General features: G+C 38.9%; 1 protein-coding gene across 1 annotated transcript in view; it reads right to left on the bottom strand.

The window, feature by feature from the left end:
- PTPRN2 (protein tyrosine phosphatase receptor type N2) overlaps positions 1–22,635 on the bottom strand; it is a gene marked incomplete at both ends in the record, with an annotated part of 628,010 nt that overhangs the window by 59,106 nt on the left and 546,269 nt on the right. The window contains one exon of the mRNA XM_084216229.1: positions 22,002–22,196. Within this exon, the coding sequence (XP_084072355.1) occupies positions 22,002–22,196 (195 nt within the window). The remainder of the gene's footprint in view (positions 1–22,001; positions 22,197–22,635) is intronic.

The following is a 22,635-nucleotide window of genomic DNA, read 5'->3' as shown; positions in this document are numbered from 1 at the left end:
ACAGATTTAAAAAATACACATTGTTTATAAGACAGGCTCAGGGCTGGGGTCAATAGTGGAGCTTCTGGCCCAAACATCAGTCACAGTGGTTATTGCTGGAACCTTCTCTAATACAGCCCAATCTGTAGCAAACCTTGTCTAGAAAAAGCTCCCAGAAAGGATTCACTGTAAAGTATACAAAGCACTTTAATTGCTTAGAAAACCCTTTCCATAGACAATCTTTCTGATGTTGAATTGTTCTTCCTAAATGTGCTTTAAAGAAGAAAGGCTCTCGCGCCCTCTCTACAGGTTTAACAGAAGGTGTAAAAAACTTGCAGCTTGTCCTCTGCCAAACAGGAGCTCTGCAAATCTGTTGTGCCACTGTGCTTCCCACCTGGCTGGCAGGGCAGGATACAGCTCTCTGTTGCAGCTTTTTGATGACAAAAGAGCCCCTGACACACAGCTTTGTTTGGTGCAGGGTTTGTTGGGAGCTGTCTTTACAAAAGGTTTGTAAATCAAACCTGGTCCTGAAAAACCAATTCAAGAAGCGATGCTTCAGAAGGGATGTCTTTAAGGACACAGAAAGATATTGCATTAGAAGAAAGGTTTCTAAAGGAGGAAAAAAATAGTGGTGGCCTAGATACAATCAAAACACCTACTGTGTGATTGCTTCTTTTCTATAATGAAGGAAGAAACATTGCTGCAGAGAGAGCTGTCACCTGACGGACACAGAGCAGGGAGAGCGGCGTGGCCCCGGTGTGTGTCAGGGTGTGGGTCTGGTAACGTGTCCCCAGCATTAACTTGCAAGTTAACAGGAGGAAACCATCCTCTAATAGTTTGTTTGTCCTTGTCAAAAGGCTGTTGCTACCAGGGAAAGGAGGGAGGCTAAAGATCCTGTTCTTTTCTCCTAGCAATTCTGTGCCTGGCTATGTATACTGAAATCATTAGAAAAAAAAAAAAAAAGGATAACCCCTCCAGAGCAGAGATTTGCTGGTATATAAGAATTTTTATGAGGAAAAGCGAAAAAATAGCAAAATCTTACAATACCACAGAGCCAAGACTGCTGGCTTCAGAACAGCTGTTTAGCATGCAGAAGAGATCAGGCAGTCAAGGACCAGCCCGTAGCATCTTCCCATTTTAAACCACAGTTTTATAATCTGATTCGTTTTGACATGCCCATCACCAATGTCCCACAGACTTCAGGGACATTTTATGCAGATATACAGATCTGCCAACACTGAATCACTCCAAAATCCTGGTAGGCCCACAAAGCTGTAGGAAAAGGGCCATGAACATTTGATTCCTAACGCAGGACTGAATGTAGTAAGGAGCTTTCTGTTGACTCCAGCTTGTCTCTCTGATGATTTCAAGGATTGAATTTTAAAATTAAATTTAATTTCCTTTTTAAATCATCAAATCTGTCACAGTTAAGGTAAAGTTTACAGTTAAGGTAAATTGACTGCTTTTATTGCACATGAACTTTCAAATAACTCAATGTTCTTTAAAAGTTATTACCTTAACCTTTATTTTTCAGGTAATCTTGAGTGTAAAGATTTAAACATGAATTTGAACATTTCATGTGAACATGAATTTTCAAATGAAAACATGCTGAAATCTTTACTTTAACCAACCATTTCTTGTGTGGTTTCAATTCCTGCATCACATGGATCAGATTCACAGGGCACTTCCTGACAAGACCTTGAGGATGTGTTTGACTATTTGAATGGACCCATGGAAGGCTCTGCCCAATATGAACATCTGCTTTACACACATTTTTGAAAGCTACTGAGGAAGAAGCTTGCTTTAAAACATTCAGGAGCCAGACAATTCCCTCAGAGTTAAGTAATCTTTCATTTACAGTCCTTCAGAGCCCCTATGCTCATCCCCACTTTGCTAAACAGAAGCTTAGTGATTTTGAAACACTCTCTTGGGAGCTGCTGGATGTACATTAAATTGAGTGGAACTTCTGATATTTTAGAGATTGTATGTCTACTCACATCCACTCCTTAATTAGGATGTTTTGATGAGACATTCTGCAAAGTTTGCCTGGTGCAAAAAAATTCATTACCAACGTGTCAAACACGCACATGATTGTCCTTGTCCCGGAGCAGCAGGTAAAATAAATAGAGGTTGTCACCACTGTTATTGCAATGCTCCTCAAGCCTGCTGAAAAAAGCAGAGGTCTAGCCTCACAATATGGGCACAACAAGGCAAGTCCTGTAATCCCAAGTATATGCCATTATTTAAACAAACACCATCTGCTTGCACAGGTCTTCTGATGCACCTTACATTCCATTAACCTTAATTTTCCTTCCACAGGGCCTGACCTGTGAGGACAATTGGTAGCCCAGTCCCCACTTTCTCTTGTTTAGACAGAGGAGATACTCTTGCTACCAAACATGCTGTGGGGATAAGGAGGATGTGCTGATGTAATGAGTGGATGTATTATAAAATCCATCATTACTGTGTGAGACCTGCCAGTTGTAAGGCAAAAGGGGAGCTTTCAGCAAGAGGATGAAAAGCTGTCCCAGGGACAATGAATGGGCTGAAGAGACACTGCCAGTGGCACATATTAAGATAGATTTTATGTGCCTGAACACAGGCACAAAGACAGAGCACAGTGGCTCAGCTCAGCTTTGGTAAAACATGGCTTTTGTTAGAGCTTCCTGTGTGCAGCTGATGTTGTAACAGGGTGTCAAACTACTTTGGTTTTCTTTATTTTTTTCTTTACTCTTTTATGAAGAAGGGAGTCCAACACATGCTCTGTGACTAAAAAAGGTTAAAAATATAACTATTAAATTCTAATTGACTGGTCAATCTTTAAATCATAGAATCACAGAATCATTTAGGTTGCAAAAGTCTCTCAGATCATCAAGTCCAGCTGGTAACCCAGCACTGCCAAGTCCATCACTAAGCCATGTTCCTCAGTATCGGATCTATTTGTCTTTTAACTACCTCCAGAGATAGTGGTGACCCCACCACTGCCCTGGGCAGCCTGTTTCAGTGCTTGACAGCCCTTTTGGTGAAGAAATTTTCCCTAATGTGCAATCTAAACCTTCCTTTGCACAACTTGAGGCCACTTCCTCTTCTCCAGGTTGAAGAGACACAGTGCTTTCTTCAGAGACAGTATGGTTTGCATCTGTCAAGATATTTGTTTTAAAAATGCCTATTTTATTAGCTGATGTTCAGTTGCCACAATTATTTTTGACAACATGCTTCCAATATGGTACTTAAGTAGAAACCCTTTCCATGACTGAGGATGCATCTTTCAGTGAAAATATGTGCAGCTCTCAAATTGACAGACCTTGACAGGTCTGATCGAATTTCAAATGTCAGCTGAAGATGGGGATGTGAAATTATCTTAATCCTTGTGAATGGTGACTGCTCAAATCCACACTGTTCACCCAACAGTGTGGGAAACTGCTTTCAAACTGCTGCTGCTTTTTCCAGAGATGCAGAGGGCCAGGCAGTGCTGTTGTGCTTCCCAGGCTTCCTCAGAAGGAGGAGAGGAAATTCTAGAGGAATTTGTCTTAGCTACTGTACAGCAAATTGTGCAGAAAAAGATTACACTTGAAAATATCTGTTTTGTATTCTTGTCAGTTAATTTAAATAAAGTGGTTTTTTTGCCTTTGTTCCTTGCTAACTCATGGGTTGTATTGCTCTGGCCCAGGATGCCCCAGAGTTCTTGCTACTCTGTTTGAACTGCTTTGTGTTCTTTAGTAACATTGCATTGACTACATGTAAGAAAAATACTTTTCTGCATAAATCCAATTTGCTTTCAACACACATATGGTTTTGTCCTTCCATTTTCTGGCTTAATACCTTATCATTAGTGGCTTCACAGAAAATTTCTCTGTTCCCACTCATATTACTCACAGTGCTATAGAACTCAGAGACAGAAGCAGCCTATCTGATTACTTGCTTCCAGGTCTTCAAATCATGTCATTTCTTGTACTTCACTAGAATCTTTCTAACATTTGGCTGCTCTGTATCTAAAGCAGAAGTCTAAAGAACAGTTCATTACTACTTCTTGTGCCTCTGACTGTTCTGAACTATATATTGTATACCTGGAAATAGACAAAAATTTTTAATAAGGAACACTAGTTCTTATTTGAGTTTTTTTTTTTAATAGGGATGTCAACAACATTGCTTTTCTATTTCAAACTTAATTTGCTTCTCATTTTCAGCAAGCCATGTATTTCAACTTTAGTCTGTTTATTCAGAATATTGCTGTTCTCCACAATTTCTGCTTGTATATATTCCAGTGTCTTCACAGATCATAAATTAATGGATCTATGCAAATTATAGATACGACTTCTTGTGGCTCTTTTCTTCAAAGATAATTTCTTTGTTGTATGTGCTTTCAGGTTTAACACTTTCAAACTTTTGAATTACTCCTCTGTCATCACATCTGTGCAGAACTTTAGACTGTGATGAAAGTCATAATCACTTCCACTCATTTCCACATCATTATTTAAAAAGTTAAATATAACTGGATCTAAGAGCAATTCCTGTACTCTGCCAGACACTCCTAGACATAGCTGTCGATCATTACTTTTTGTATATCAACCTTTTGCCTCATTTCAATCCACATAATTGTCCTCTAAAACTTTGGCATTAATTTTTCAATTAACTATTCATGAGACAGTGTCATGACTATATTAAAATTTGTATGTATAACATCTGTTGTTTTCACTTCATCTACTGGGTTCTGTAGTTTTACTTAAATAAAAAGCAATCAGGTTTGTCCAGGCAAGATTTGCTCTTTAGAAAATTATGCACATTCTTACTCATTGTTCAACTACCCAATGGAAAGGGTGAAGGAGATTAGCAAACACACAAAGGAAAGACTCCAGCCTTCCCCATCCTCTTAAATGACACCCTTGCATTTCCTTTTATGCCCTTGAAAAATCTCTCTCTAGATAAACAGCAACTCCTTTATTAATATGTGCTCTATTATTTTCTAGGGCTGGAGTCTAGACACAGGGAATAGCAACAGAAAAGTTCATTTCTCTTCTCTGTTCCTGTTCCCCACTCTTCTTTTACAAAATTATTAGTTTATTCTCCTATTTTGGTGTGCACAAACTTGTCCAGAGCTGATCAAATAAAGCTCCTATTACAACTCTGAGCCATATTCAGGTCCTGCAGAGCACCACAATGTTTTTTCTACACTTTTTAAGCGTTTCTCACTTCCCAGCACAGTTTCATAGTAACACTGAAGTTACTTTGGGGTCTTGCTTGCAGAAGATCAGTCTTTTTCCCTGAGCTGCCCTGGTGTCCTTGCACAGACAAAAGGCTGGGGGCTCATCACATGTTTCCATGAAAAAACTTTCAGTGGTGCTGAAACATGGGAGCAGAGCCAAACTATGCCCATGTTCTCCTACTTTTCTGCCTAGCAAAGCAGACCTTAAATAAATAGAGGATGCACTTTCTCAATGAATTTCAGTCTTTCCATCAACTAGCTTGTGAAGAAAATAATTTTTTGCCAATAGTTATTCCATGGAAGTCCCACAGTTGTTCCTGGTGCTCTAATCCAACCAATCCCCAATAATGCAGAGCCTGTAACTGGTACCAAGACCAGCTCCATCTCTGAAGCTTCAATCTATAAATGTTAGGAATACCAGCTTTAATCTTAAACATCAAGTTCTCAATATTAACTGCAAAGAAGTGTGACTTTATAGGGGTAGGTATATTTGGCTTATAGAGACACATAAAATGAAAAATTCTGTAGTGGCAGCTCCTTGTCAGTATCTCACAGAACTTGTATCTGGAAGAAATCTCAGTAAATTCCACCTGGCTATAAAGACTCACATGCTCTCAATCCCGGGGAGTGTTCTGCATCCCTACTTTACTGGAACCAGGATTTCATCACCTGATTAGTCAGGCATTTCAGGCTGAAGGCTCCTTTCTCTTTTGTAACTTGTCCTGTGCCATCCCAGATCTCCTGCTTACAGTAACCACGAATGAAAAAATATGGGAAATAAAAACTTGGGAATTTGTATTTTCTCTTGCAAAAGACACTGAGAAATTATTTTTCCTCCTCCATTTGCAGCCACATTACTACCATGATGTGTTTTGATCTAATAGTTCTCCTATTTCTCAGGACATGATTACACCAGTGAAAAAAACAGTTTTGAAGCTTTTCAGTTCGGTAATGAAAAATACTATGGAGCTCTACTTGTAATTTGGCATGAAACACTACTAATATCATACATAATGTGGTAGGTGATGAAGGAAAACTTAAAAAAAAAGCCAGAGGGAGGCAATTCACTGACAAAGCAACTATTCAGTGTGGTTGAGAATGATATCCCTAGATTGCTTCAAATAGGTTGTATTATTCAGAAATAATTTAACTTCCATGGTGATACCAGCCAACAATAAAAATGACATTCCATAGTTTCAGTTTCATATTTTTAGATGTAAAGCTCATTGTAGATACCTAAGCATGCACACAGAGAGCAGTTGTGCTTTCAGCATGCCATCTTAAATAATGTTACATTTTTGTCCCAGGTTTGCTAGAGAAGTATCACCTCTGAATAAGCAGTGCAAGGCATTATCTACCAGACTGGACCAGAGTGTACAACTTTGGCAAGAAAGGCTGTAATTCACAAGCATGTTAGATGGCACCTATGTTCTGTTTGCCTAAATTAATATACCCTTGATGCAGTGTACATCACCATCTCTCCTTCTCCTAATGCTCTGATAATAGAGTTTTGTAACTTGTAAAAGGATTACTACAATCCAATCAGCAGGTGCTGGGATCAGTGTGTGTCACACAAACACTTGCTAATCCCTTTTCTTACAGCTCCCAGCTGCCAAAGGTGTTCAATGAAATCCCAGTGAAATGGATGGATACAGCCTGGCCTGGACTGTCACAGGTTGTCATCTCTGGAGGAGATCTTGGACAATACATGTGCTGCCAAGAATTGCTTCGACTGGAATGGTGGAGGCAGGTATACTTTTAAAAAGAAATGCAGCTAAGTTTAATGCTAAGTTAAACACTTACAAAAGGGAATGCTTAATTATGAAATATTTACTCTACCTGGCTCTCTAAATATAGCAGAAGATAAAGAAATTCACTCCACAAGGAATCCCTTCTTAAGGAATATCAGCTACTTAATGGTGTCTTCTAGGTCTTAAAATACAACCACCCTCATCTCCTCCTCCTTACCCCCTTTTTTGAAATCTAAATTATGCCTCTGAATTTTCACCTCTGCAATTACTTTGCTTTAAATAAACCTCAACAAAAAAGGGAAGATGATTGCCATAAAAGGGAATATAATTTGCTTCCTTACAATGCCTGTGTTTCTACAGCTCCTTCTTGTCCAACTGTCTGAAAGTGCTCACATTGCTTCTGCAGAGGAGGCAAGTATCACTGCAGGGAAGGGCACAAACATTGAAATGAATTTCCCAGAGTCACAGAATATGCTCCTGAAACACTAATTTTTGCAGGAATATTCTTGACAGCTGTTTTTTAACCCCATGATCATGTTTATAGACATGGCTAAAAGTCAGGACACCATAATGAATCCATATCTGAGAACATTTTAATAATTACAAATATACTAAATGTCCTGACTGTGATGGAATTAGTACAGATTTTGGGTTGGGGATTTTGTTTAGAAGTACATGGTTTAAGTGTCTGTGAGTAGATAAATTTATGCACATGCTGAATGCTGTTTATGCAAAGACATGCCAAGGTAAATAATATGTATGTAAAAGATGAATTATCTAAAAGCAGTTTCTACAATTTCTGTACTTCTTATAATAGATTTCACTACAAAAATCTCAAATAATAAATAGCCTTCACAAAAAGGAACAATATTACTTAAAAAAATTAAGGCATAAACCTCTTAGCCAATTACTGCTATTTCACAGCATGGGATATGTTGTGACATTTTGTAAAACCAAAAATAAATCCAAAACAAGAAAAAACTCAGCCCAAACCTCCCCATTAAAGACAGCTCTGCAGTACAGGAACTGGCACCAAGGAGAGTGTCAGCTGAATTCATCAACTGAGACATTTTGGGAAGCATTTCTGGTAGCTTTGTTAAAATGTAAAAGCACAAGCATGTAAAAACTAGCTGGAAAACTAAACAAAAATATACAAATCAAGTCCTTTGACTCTTTGTCAATATTGACACCCAACACCATTCTCACAGAAAACTGCTATTTTCTTCTTACACATTAAATCAATTTTTCTAATGATCCCTTCTCACTTCATTTTTTACTAATATTTTAACACCATACCACAATCCAAGACATATTTGTGATTCATTAATACGTCTGTTGTGTGTCTGAAATGAAAACTTTAAAAATATATTACTGCACACTAATTACCTGGCTGAAAACATAAAACCAAATTCCCTGGCTTTGTCTCATAGCCCTGCTAACTCAATTAAGCATCTAAATTTGGGTTCCCTGTTGGATGCTGTATTTTCAAATTTAAATTTTAATGAATTACAGTCTGTGTTTCTTTTCAGAGCACTTGCATTGTCATCTTCCTTTACTATATCTGTAAAAGTTATCGAGAAATAAATAAAGAATTCTGAAAACATCATGTTTAAAAATAATCCTCTCTTCAAGTGTGGTCAAGTTCTACAGAGATAATGAGACCAGTAAAACCCAGGCAACCATGGCCAAGTATATCCAAGTGATACAGAACATGATGTGATTTATAGATAGTCTGGAAAAATATCCCTATGTTAGACACTGGCCATCATGAGGGCAGACAGGAAAATATTTCTTTTACAGACATAACACCCCTGCTAAAGCAAAGGGATAAGTACTTACTGCTACTCTTAAACTTGTGAATGAAAGTCAAAAAGTGCTTCTCCAGGAAAAAATAATAACTCATAAAGGAAAGCCCCTCTGCTTTTCTGGGATTTTTTTTTTTTGGGTGGTGGGGCAAGGTAAGACATTGAACTGATAGAGTTTGCACCTAAACACACGCACAGAGGTTGTAGAAAATTGAGAACATGCAATATGAAATCCAAGAAGTCTTGCAATTCATGCTACACCCACAGCCTAGAGGCAGGCTGTGCATTTAAGCACAAGTGACCATCAGGTTACTTGGGAGAAAAAGCAGGGAAAGAACAGACTGGATGGTCAGCCTTTTCCTTAGAAATCTCCTGTAACAGAGACCAGACACTTCAAACTCCACAAACACCTTCAATGATCACATCCTTGCACTAAGGACCATTTTGGAACCATGGAAATTCCATGTTTGCATACAGAGAAGCAACACAATTAGTGAACTGCCAGTCCCATGGATGCAGAGCAAACTCAGTGCAATAGTAAAAACAAAGAGCTTGACTAGAGAAAACAGCTCAGAAAGCAGGTTGAATGAAAAGTTGATTTTTTAATGGTTTGACTTGATATTGGAGGTCTCTTGCAACCTAAATGATTTTATGACAGTAGGAAATGAAGAAACTTTTTTCACAGAAGCCCTTGCAGGACTTAAAAGAGAGCACTGTGGGAGAAGACACTTCTGCTGTACCCCTGCCATGTCACACTCACAGCCACGTTGAAAAAACATGCAGTAGTAGAATAGGCAATGCTGGCTGTGAGCAAGATGCAGCTGGCATCTGCCCAGCTCCCAAATCTGGAGGAAGTGTCCCATTTTTCAGGTAACCTTTTATCTATGCACCATGGGATTTCCAACTGATGCTGGCCTAGCTCAGTGATTCTCAAATATTTTTCTCATGAAAGCATTCAAAAGGGATTGTGAAGTGATGGTAGAAAAGCTTTAGAAGTGCATGAGCTGAAGACATCCTGCCTGCTCCTGGGACTCTTGGGTTTCCATGGAAGCCAGTAAAGAATAACACTTTAAAGAAGTTAGAGGAACGCTGGTCTAATCCACAGATGAAAACATTTGAAGTGACAGAGGGCAAAATAAGAACAAGGGAAAAACAATGTGAAAGAGGACAGAAGAAGAAGCCAAGAACATACTCTAGAGGTCAACAAAGAAGTGAAATGATGAAAGAAGACACGACACTGCAAAGGAAGAAAGTCAGAAAAACAAAAGCCAGAACAAAGCTAAATGCTATGGAAGAAGCAAATTTTGGTCATAACTGATAGCCCTCAACATTTCTTTGGATGCTGATTCTTTTCCTTGGAACCTTTCCCTTCAACTGCTGAGCAAGGAGAATACGTAGAGGGGACGACAGCAGTAGTTTTGGGTAGACAGTAAAAGTACAGCTGACTGTAAAACAGAAAGAAAAAGAACCTAAAATTTGGTGCATGTGCATGATTGCTTAGGATTTAGCAGATTGGGCTTGAAGAAAACTGTTATCAATTCAGAAGAAACTCAAAAAATGTGTGGAAAGCATCCTTTTCCATCATAGAGTTATTTACCATAGACTGCACATCCTCAGTTTGGTTTTCACAAGCTTTTTCAATATGTATTTAATATCTTTCAGTCAGCTCTCCATATATGGGGTATTTTGCTCTTAGATAACAAGGTGAAAACTAAACTCGCAGAATGAAATCTGACAAACCCAAGTCCAGAATTCCTTTATATTTTCATGTCTTAAAAAAGAGTAATGAGTGACACAAAAGGGCAAAAATATTATCCTTCAATACAATCCTTTTTCTGTTAAAGTCAGAGTTGTGGATGTAAAGGATGAGTTGTGAGAGGTCAGCACAGGGACACCAGGGAATGGGGGTCTACTCCTGGCTCTGTTTCCAACCTTAGGGTTTGTCTTGGTCAAGAGTCTTCCCTGTCTGTGCCTGAGTTTCCTGGACTAAAATGACAGGATAATGATAGCAACCTTTAAAAAGAGCTTTGACTCTACTGATCAAAAGTAGTAAATAAGCATGGGCTTCTTATTGTTTTGGTTACTAAAGTGAGTTGAAAGGGTTCTGGTGACTTTACCCAAAATTTCTTTTGTCAGGCCCCAGAATCTTACCTGAAGGACAAAGTTTCTCAAAATTCAGTTATGAGGATGCACATATGCTTAGTCAAATGCTGGTGGATACCCTCAGATACCACAGAGTTTTCTTGGTACAACAGAACTTCAAATGAAACATAAGCCATTTATGGACTGCCAGAAGTAGTAGTGTATTAGGCACCATTAGTACATTTACTACAGCAACTAGATACTATCATGATGTTTTCAATCAAATTAGTCCAGTGCAAACAAAGACATCAAAAGGTGAAAGGAGGCAATGAAAAATGAAGAAAGCACTTTTTTTAGGTAGGCATTACACACACACACACACCCATGAGAAGCAGCAGGACACCTTTCTGCTGTGAGCCAGCACTGCCCTGGCCATCTTAGCTTGCAGTGGTTAATAAAGCCAACCCTTCCAGGTGCCTTCCCCAGCAGCAGATAAAGCAGTAGATAAATAGCTGCATCAGAAATACTCCTTCATTTAGAAAAGCTTTGGGTTTGAATTCTGCATTAGCTTCATCCTTGAAAAATTCCATCTTTTAAGTCCACCACAGCCTACCACACTGTCATGGTGTCTACAGTCTACACAGTCTACATGGTTTGTTATGATTCCTACAGGTTAAGAAGCACCCTCGATGCCTTTGGCCTAACACATAATTATAATACATACAAAACAGGATTTTATATGAAAGTGCTTCTCTGGGTATCATTACTGCATGCTATTTACCAACTGCTACTTTTAAGCTAAAACTCCTTTGGAATTGTCTGATGAATGAAGTGAATGGACACTTCAGGACATGTCCTGCTGCAACAGTACTCCCTCTGCAAGACTGCTCCAAGGAACCTTGTAGGACTACAGATAAAAGGTTAGTTCTGCAAGCTGCAGTTTTTGGGGTGAGCCCAGTCAAGTTCCACATGCTCCACACAGAAGTAAAGCTTGGAGTAATCTCACGGTAGAGCAGGTACATGAGGGTTTTTGTATTGATGGTACTTCTACACAGTCCATCTACTCATGCAAATAATGTCTTAAAGCATTTAAATGATCTCTATCTATTCTACTGGTAAAATTTGTCACTGGCAAAGACATGTGACATCTTTTCCATTAGCTTTTCTCTGTAATGTGACACAGGCAGATTAAAAGGGTTCTTTAACATACATCTCCTCCAGTACTGATGTGGCTGAGACCACTGCAAATTAAATTTTATAAATTATCACTGCTGTGCTTTTCACCATTTATGTCACTATATATTCACAATTTCCACATCCCAAGGAGCACAAACAGCCTTGTCAGCTTCACTTATACACTGCTGTAAGAGACAAAAATTGCAAATATTGCAAGGAAAAGTTTAAAAATTTAAAATGCTAAGAAATTTTCCATTAACACAGAAAAGTTGTATATATTGTATGTCTGCTCCCAAATATTTATCTATACCTATAGAGGATACTATTGCTGTTCATGGTATTTGTACACAAGCACTCGTGTGGGTGTGAAGCACCCAGCACTGAAGAGTCATCTCGAGGCACATGATACTAAAACCAATATACAAACCCTAAAAATACACCAGTATTTAAAGGCATAAGAAGGCCTAAATAAACATGAAGTAACACTGTGTCATAAATATAACACCAAGATCTAGGGCCTGATTCTGCCTGGGCTCCCACCCGCTAACCACTCGTCTGCAGACACAGCCGTGGGTGCAATTTCAGCTCTCAGATTTTCCTGCTGTAGCTTTTTTCCCCTTGTTATCTCAGTAGACATCTTCACTTTGGTGAGATGGATATTGAGCTACCATCCTGCTACACATTCTAGGAATATGCACACAGCAAGCAGCTCGGCATCAGCTCACACATGAACAGCCTTAGCTCCCATAAAATATTCATTCATTTAAAAAATATTTGCACCCTGCTGTCAAACTTAGACAAATTCATACTGAGCCTCAGAAAATAGCTGTTTTAATGGTAAATGATGTTCCAGAAACCTCTTTCAGGCTAAACACTCTCGTCAAAATTATTTTAATAAGAAAGATTAACAATTTCAACATTAGCTGCTAATCCCCTTTCATTTGAAACTGTGCTGATAAAATTCTTTGCTTGTCATTCAAATAGTAAGTAATAATTATAGATTTGGGGCCTCCATCTCTTGCTTCATTAATAGTAAATTGCATGGAAGTCTGAAGCATAAAGTCAGCTTTGATACATCTCAAAATGCAATTTCCATAGCTTTCCTTAGCTATGTACAATTAATTACAGAGTTAATAAGGGGAATATGTTAATGAAAGGGAAATTATTCACTCAGACCACCTGGTCTTATCAAATTTCTTTAATATGTTTCCTTCTTTCTGTGAATTTGCATGACAGCAAGAACACAAATCATGGTATGCATTGCTAGTCCTTTAGTATTTTTATTTGCAACAAGCTAAAGTCCACTTAAATTAAATACAGAAAGAATGAAAGAAGCAGTCAGTGGTAAATAACCGACTGCATTTGTTTTCTCAAGTTCAGTACCTTTATAATTTTAAAATAAAATCGCTTAAACAGCTTTATAATTACCAGACTCTCTTCAATGCTGAAGTACAAATATAATGCATCCAAAAAGGAGACATTGTCATCTTTTATTTTCCTTAAAGAAATGTGCTGCATGTGCACATATTTAATAAAAGATGAACAGAAATTTGCTTCAATTCACTGCAGTCTGACAGCTACTAGAGCTTAGTTGCTATGTGCTGTAGAGTTTTTGGATGTTCATGGGAATATTTTAGTTGCTACAAACAGCCCAGTCAGAAGGTGGCAAACCTTCACATAAATCATCTTAAAAATAACACAGTTGTGCTACATAGTCAGAGGAATATTTTTTAAAGATGGGTCAAATCCAGAAATCAACCATCTTCAACAAACCTCGATGGATTTACTACTGACCAGCGAGAGGACAAAAACATTTGAGGACCTGGACATCAACCCTCCTAACCATTCCAGAAAGAAAAAGGCCAGAGAATAATTCCTAGAGCAATGGCAGGTTGTGGCTGGAGGAGGTGATGCTTGTGGGCAGTTTATCACCCCTCCCTTCTATTCTTAGTTCAATGCAAAGGTCCAACATAAAGCCAGCAACAAGAGGCAGCTCATAATTCTCCCTTGCTATGAATAGGGTTTTCTTGGCCAGCTTGGCAACCTAAAGCAGCATTAGCTCATGAGTTTAGGAGAAGAGGATAAGGGAGACATGACAGCATTGAGGGAGAGCTGCCAGCTAAAAAAAAAGAGTAAGATATTACTCTGGTCTGAAACAAAAGGACAGTTACATAAAGGAGTCAAACTCAGTAAAATTATGTCTTTTATAGAGACATACTGGGGTAAGGATGTAATACTTGAGGGTGGAATACTTTACCTGGTTTTAACCACAAATTAAACCAGTCCTCTTTTATTGAACAGCAAATACTATGTCATCCACTTCCAAGCAAACTTCACAGATTATTTTAATGTTTACCCCCTTATATAAAAATGTTTCCACAGCTGCGTCGTGGGTGCATATGCAAAATTTGATCATCACAGGAGCATTTTGTCTGTGTCCTACACATCAAATTTTCCAAATACCACCCAAATTCTGTTACCTTACTCAGAAAACACTGCCAAATTATGGTCTAATCCCAGAAGGAGTTGCAGAAAGCAAAGTACAAGTTTTTTTAATCTTGCCTTGAAGAACTTTGTTGAATCAGACTTTGTGGAATCAGTAGAGGGATTGAACTGTCTTCATTAGAAATTACCAGGCCATGTTCAATAATTACCTTTGCTGGTATGGCCCACACAAAGAGAAAGAGCTCTCCAAAATATCAATGGGAGTTCTTCTGGGCATCCTGAACTGCAACTGGCACAGCAGTGCAAAAACACAGTGCCAATATTATGTCTCTTTGGAAGTCATGAAGCAAGTCCCACTTTCACCCTGAACTCTTACACATTTTGAGAAGCTCTGAAGCTGTAGTCCCATTTACCACATGTAATGTAATCTTAGCAGTGTGCCATGTCTAGCAACCCATGGGAGTAATTTCTTTACCCCACAGTGAGTCAAAACTCACCACCTGCTCATATCTGAACTCTGCCACCAGCTCAGAAATACTCTGTAACATATATTATCATCTCCTGCCTGAGAAGTCTTCCTGAATTGCCCTCTTTCTAGTATCCTTCTAAACAGGCATTTCCACCTGCTAAATCCAAAATATGATTAACTGCTGTATCTGCTACAATGAGTTATCAAGGATTTAATGCATGATGTGAGCATGCACAATAGGAAAAATACAGCAAGAGCACTTCATGACTGAAGATGCATTTGGAGCCAAAAGACAAGATCTCCCAGATAAATATTCATCTCCAGGAGACCCCACAGTTCAGGAGACTCTCAGAAGCAGCTGAGTATCCAGTAAGATTCTTTGTCTTCAACGTGAAGTATCAAAACTCAGATAATTTTCATTAAATCCCCATCTATTGCTACTTGCTACAGCTGATACTTGTCTTGCCTTGACATTACCTGGATGTCCTCTTGAAATGCAAGAAATCTGGGTGAAACAGAAAAAAGTCCAGATAGCCACCAAGATTTGTTTCAGCCAAGAAAATGATCCTTTCTTTTTATTTGGTGCACACATTTGCATAACCTAGTTTTGTGCCACATATTTCTCCCAATGTAACACTTTTAAAATCAGTAATCTAGAATATTAAGGGAAATGTTTTCTTCATCTTTCTACTAAAAGCCTTAGGGAATGATGTAAGTTGGATAAAAGTGTTCAACCAAAGCAGCTTAAACAAAGCTGGAATAAAACTTCACAGTCAAATGACAGAGTAAGATGTAGTCACAGAAATTTGGTGAGTTATTTCTAATAATGAATACATTAGGGGAAAACAACTGGCATGGAAGAATTTAGGGGAAAAAAGGTTTTGAAATCAATTTCACACCATGTTCAAGAGGAATGTTTTTCTCAATTTAATACTGACTCTGCAATTGTCATTATTTCCTAAGGCCCATTCAACAAAATTAATATAGAAAATGGGGAGCAACTTATTATGAAACAAATAAAATGGAAGAATCAAAGGGTAATGTGTTCATGAATATTTTTTCTGAGTTTTATTGATATAATCTATGTAGTACATAGATCCATTTATTAGATTTATGGCTCTATTAGTAGAGCTGTTTCCATATGCCATGACATTTTTTTTCACTTTGCAGCTTTTCTTTGCTCCTGTATCTCAAGTCCCAGCTTTAAACAAACACAGGCAAATGTTTCAAAACAACTTAAACATTTAGAGAGGGGAAAAAAAAGGATGTAAAATGAAGGGATAAACACTACATCAGCAGAAGATCTTTCAGGAGGCAGCCAGCTCTGCTTGTCCCTAAAAGCATGACAACTCAGGGAGAGATGGGTGAAGATTTTCCCATCCACAGTGTTTATGTCTTTTTGGGATATTGGCTGTCCTGTCACTGAGTAACACAATTTATAACAGCCCTTTCCCTTGTGACTCCTCCTGTCCAACTGTTGTTGATGAAATGGCCTTTAGGGCCAAAGCTTTCTTGGGACTTAATTTTGTGAGACTTCTACAACTATTTATACTGGCACAGCTGAAAGATAAGTTGGGATTTAGATCCACTTAGCACATCTGTAAGGAGTTTATGCTTTTAGCTTAACTTTGCCACCGACTTTTTTTCCCTTCCCATGTGAGGGAGGATTCTTTTCTTCATTTTCTCAGTGGCAAGCTTTTTTTAAACAGGATATTTATATTTTTGAGATACATGAAGAGTTATTAATGCTGGTAGAAGGAGATGGTGGGAAAAAAAATATATTAGAATCCATTTAATAATCAAACAAATGATTGTGACAAAGACCTTGTTTTCCATACCTGCACTCCTCACCTTTGTCCCTGCCAGCATTAATCACCTCTGCAGCATCTGTGTCCCCAGGCAGTGCACTGCATGCTGCTCCACTCAGGAGATGCTCAGTATGTATATGGATTAAGGTCAAGGTGGAAAGTACACCTGCTTCTGGCTCAGTGCTATTTGTCCTTACATGCTGGAGCTTCTCTCTTCATTTAGAGAAGTGTGTTTAGATGCCTTTTGCTCCCAATTTTATTGCAGCTTTAGGGATAAAATGAAGGAATTTCAGCAAGATGTAGTACAGGATCTAGCAAATATGTTTTCTTGTTGCAATGTGTCTTCAGTCACACAGTTCTACACTCTTCTATATTCAATTAAAAAATTCTATAGCTGCTACCCCATAGAGCTTATCTAAAAAAGAATTCACTTCAAAAAATGAGAGTGAGGGGGAAATTGCTAAGAAACCATCAAATAGTTCCTATTTGAGAGTACAGGATACCAATATCATCAAAAACCCCCAGGTTCAATCTTGGAAACTATTGTCTCCCTGTTATCCTTCCCAGTCCTACAGCAATCCTGCCAGGGATTCAGCATCAAAATTAAGTGGATGCAAAATGCAGCACCTGGGATTTGCCCATTTTAGCAGCACCAGACCCCACGTCCCCAACTAAGGTTGTGTCACCTTCTGTGACACAACCTGTCCCAGGACTTTGACAGAAAGTTCTCACATGAGCCCATCCTTCACTTTTCTGTGGTGAATGTCCTCCTGGTTTTACAGGCATATTGCCAAAGACAAGGGGATTAAGCAGACCTATATCTCTTAGATAAAAGGCCACAGATTTCAGGCTCTAGTTCATCTGTTCCCATCACCTCATTCAGCCCAAGTATGAAACTTGCTTCTCCTTCTGAAAAGTACATCATCCCAAACAGTTACATATTATTATTATTTCCAATACATAAAGCACTTTCAAACCCTCTGGGAGAAGACGCCTAAGACTTCAGCTTACAAAAAATTCTGAAAAAGACCTTTTGTAAATTCACACTTTCTGAAATTCTAATTGATGTATAATGCTCCAAATTTTGCACATCTGTCTTTACAAGGAAAAAACCTGCACAACACAGAAAATCCTGCAAAACACAGAAAATCACTTCTGCTTCTGCAAGTACCCTCTCTTATACAGTATTCAGATAACAACCTCATAATGTTATCACCAAAAGCATCCATTCTCTTCTTGCAGTACTTGCAGTTCTTCTTCATTTAAAACCTCATAATTGTTTTAACCAAAAAAGCATGGTAATACATGAAGCAGGTGTAGGATCCAATCCACCTTGGTGCTGAGCTTGTGCCATAGCACAAACAAAAGAGATTCTTTCATTTAAGCTGCAAACATCAAGGTCTCCTAATTCTCTGGAGACCTTCAGATCCACCTACTCACTTCATCAACTAGAAGGGGAATTTATGGACTCAAGTCAACACCAACACTTCATTAAATGCCTAAAATATAGGAGCCCAAGTTAGGGAGACTAAATCTCTCCTGATCACTTTTAAACCCCCTCTGGTTTTCTTGCTGGACTGCAAAAGGGATTGTTGTCCTTTATTAGAACTTCTCTTGTCAGCTGCAATATAGACATACACATGAGAATAAAGTGGGTGGAAATTTAAGCTCCTATTCTTTCCCTGGTTGTGACCTTCTGAATGATACTTTCTTGCAAAACCAGTGGTGACCAAAGGAGGGTACACATCCTGAGCTGTTGCTCATGCTGAAATCAGCCTGTCAGTGCCACAAACATAACTGCATTAAACATGCTCCCCTAATTACACTTCCCAAAACGCTTGGATTTTTTAGAAAGACAGAATCAAAATGTGCCATATGCGCCACCATCCTGTTAGAAATGTGATGAAAAAGAACAGTGAAAAGGAAAAAAAAAAACCCTCTGAATGTTGTTATCACTGTCCTTCTGGGCCTCCTGAGCCCTCCCTCCTGCCAACAGCTCAAACCACCTCATGCTGCTGGCAGCAGTGCAGAGGCATTGCCTGGCTGCACAGGCAGAAATGCAGGATTTTTCCCCTTGAAGGCTGGTTTCAGTCTAAGTGAGGAGATTGCCCCACAGCCACAGGGCTTGGAAGACCCCTGGTTTCTGCACACCTTGAGCACTCTAAACAATGGGCTAACAAGTGGAAAGTCCTCCAAGAAAACAGTACCTGTGGCCAACCCAAGCTCCAACAAACCCTAAGCTGAGATGACTTAGATATGACTGCAGGTATGACTGATAGCATTTTCCAGCAAATTCAACAGCTTTACAGAAACATTTCTGACCAATGCTACCTCTGAATAAGATTACACGGAGTCATTCAGCAGTCACACACTTCTAAGCTATTTTCATTAAAGTTTTATTCTGTTTATGAATCAAAAGAAATTATTTCCTGCTGCCACTTTACACAGTAATCCATTGTTTTATTTCCTCTAGGGAGATCCTGGCACCTATAAGCAATAAGGACTGAGGAGCCTTAGCTCAGCTAACTACCCCTTAACTGCACATTGTGGAGCTCAAAAACACATTTGCAGACTTATAAGTGCATTTACCCTGCAAAGCAGAGGGTATTTGCCATTCTTACTAGGCCCCTTGCTAATATTTGTCATGGCTTTTTTGGGCACTGAGATATTTTTCAAGGAAAATATCTAAAAAATTCAAAAGGAAGAGGATTGTGGCAGAGGAAAATTAGAAGAACTGAAAAATATCTTTTATTGAATGGTATAAAAGTTGCAGACCATCTTCTCACTCTCCTCCACTTGTATCTGCAAGGCAAAGGGAGGAAGAGTTCACCTCTGGTGAGCTGCTTCTGTTGCTGAGGTCCAACAAGCCACAGCATCCCCAGAAGGAGAGAAATTCAGGTAAACAAGGCATTACAGAGATGTGCATTTATTTTTGAGCAGAACATAAACTGGGTCAGCTCTCTGGTTTCATTGTGACCCACAGTGACACAAAACATGAGCATTTCTGATCAAACCAAATCATCTGCTTCTGTGCTGCAGCTGAGAGATGCTGATCCTTCCATGTACACCGAACCCAGCTTCGCCTTCAGCAAATCTTGTATTTATGGTTTAACTGCTTCCTTAAGTAAACATCCCACTGTCTGCCTGACCCTCCTATTAGGCTTGCCCTGATAGCAAAGCTAAATGCATATTTCGGTGCTAACACATATTTTCTTCCTAATTGTATCATCTGAGTCCATTAAGAACAATTTTTCCCCATCTTGGATGTCACAGCACATAGGCAGGCTCCCCTGAATCTCTGATTTTTGTTTGTTCAGGTTAGACTTAACAAATTAACTGTTTTTCCTCTCTCTGTGTGGTTTGCACTCTCAAAACCCTACAGCATTTCTTTACCCTTCTTTGAACCCTCACCATCTAAGATATAACATCTGCTGTTAGATAGTTAACACATGTATGAGTTCATCCAGGGTTAAACAGGATTGACTGAATTATGGACACTGAACACCATAACAGTGATCTTGACCAATCTGATTATTTTTTAAAGTTTATTTACTGCCATATGAAGACAATTTTGCAGAAATTTGCAGAGCCAGAATAAGTGGTACCCCATAGCAACTTTCTCTCCTTTAAGAATGATTTTGAGATGATTTTTTATGTTTCCCAACATTATCACTGAAAACAATTTTGCTCAATTTGAAGTAGTTGAAACTGCTTGCAAATGTTACATTAATATTTCCATCTACATAGGAAATCTTGCTCCTATAGCCATACAAATACATTGCCCAGATCTTTTTGAACCTTTTTTGCCTCAGAATTTGTATTTATTTTGAGATTGGGCAACTGGAAATGTCTGGGGTTCCCAATCCTCCCCCCACCAGCCCCCAAGTATTTTACTTAACTCTGAAAGGAAATCAAGTGAATTTTAATTATGGTTAGGCAATAGTGGAACAGTAAAAACTGTAACAAATGGTTTTCTGTCATGGGAACAACCCTTTCAAACTGCACTTGTCTACCAGATATTAACATAATAATTAATTAATTACTTTTGGAGGGGAGTGGCAGTGATGTATTTACCCAGGATCATAAACTCCAAGGAAGCATCTGGTTTAAAATCCTACCCTACTTTTGCTCAGCTTTATAGATGACTTGATCAAGGCTGAAGAAGGTCAGTAACTTGGCTGAGGTCAAATTTGGTTTTTGGGTTTTGCCTGCCTTTATTCCTTTCACCATTATGTGAGGTTGGCTTGTAAGAACTTGAAAAATATCTCAGAAGATAGTACCTTCAAATATAAGTCCAAAAAAAGAAAGAAGTTTTAAAATTATGACCCAAAAGTATGGCATGATGGAGAGAAGTTTCCAAAAACATGGCAAATTATCAACTGGAAAGGATGCTTACTTTAGGTAGAAACAGAAGTCAAATATACAAGCAAAATAACACAACTTTTGGTCAAATTCTTCACCACAACCTAACTTCTACTCAGCTAATGCCAATGCACTCTAGAGAGACACTAAATATTTAAAGAACGATGAAAATAAGGCACAAAAAATAGAGGATTACTCTACAGCTCTCCCAGCAGGACAGAAACAAGCTCCACCAGTCCCAACCACTGGACCCTGACTCTTACACACAAAAAACTCTTCATGTGTCCATCTTCTACACTGATACTGGTCTCAAGCTGTGCTTGGAAGTAACCCAAGATTTCCAACATAGACTCCATCAATAGAATGTATTTGGATCATTTCAAACATGAGAAATCCAGCTTGGAAGAAATTCATCCAAGGACAAAACAAAAAAAAGCCAGGCAAAGCTCAAAATTCAGATCCCTTTTCTAAGGTGACAGAAATAAATTGCTCCATATCACTCATCTTCTGTTGCCTTCTCAGCTCAGATACCTCCACACACTGGAGACACATGAGAAAAAGCAGTCAGCTGATCAGAAATTTGGCAGCTTTCTTCAGTTGTCCAAGCTGAGCTAAACATAATAGGACAAGAGGACACCACAGGGCTTTTTTTTCTTAAAAGCAAGCATGCAAACAATTCATATGTTCACGTTAAATGAATGTTCCCAAGAGAAGAAAAACAAAGATATAAGGAAAAAAAAAAGGAAATAAAATTGCCTGTTTTAAATACACAAAGTTAAGATTAACAATAAAGCTCAGGAATATTTTCCACCTGTGAAAACACATCTTCCCTGTCATTTAAAGCTCTCTCTTTCCAAAACCTGAGCTGCTGCCTAAAATTCTGTCGCAATTTCTCACGCCACGAAGACAGAAGTGCCTTACCAGGATCATGTGACCGGTGGAGATGTCCATGTTGGACTGGACTGGCTCCTCACACCAGGACGAGGTGCTGCTGCGGGCTGAGGGGCTGGGGATGGGCCCATCGCTGAACTGGGAGGAGACGCTGTTGATGCGGGAGGAGTGCAGGGGCTCCGGGCGGTCAGAGCTCTTCACTGCCATGCGTTGCCGGCATAGCTCCTAGAGAGAGAGACAGAGAGAGGAGGAAACAACCCACAGTTAGGAGTAATTACAGGATAGAGTCTACTAAAGACATATGATTTACAGTATGTTTCCAGGGCTGGAAGTGTTTTCCCCCTCACTGCAGTAATTTTTGGGTGGCTGTCTGTTCTGCTAAGCACAGCTGCAAAGGGATGCTCAATGAAATTACTACACGATGACTACCCTAACCTTTCAAAAGTGCAATTATGACTGCATGCACATCTCCGTATAGATAACTAAAAATCATATTTTGGAGCTTGACTCCTCTAGCAGATACATATTTTTTTCTCCCCCACATTCTGCAAAGCCACTTTTGAACCACACAACCTCCTGAAGTTAATGGGGTTGCACGGGAGTAATTGAGAGCACTGCTTGGTCCTGGATATGCAAACTCAGCAAGCTCAAGGCAACTGAATTG

This window comes from Fringilla coelebs (genome assembly GCF_963513975.1).
Source record: "Fringilla coelebs genome assembly, chromosome: 1".
Taxonomy (NCBI): domain Eukaryota; kingdom Metazoa; phylum Chordata; class Aves; order Passeriformes; family Fringillidae; genus Fringilla; species Fringilla coelebs.
This window is presented reverse-complemented; position numbering and strand designations above follow the sequence as displayed.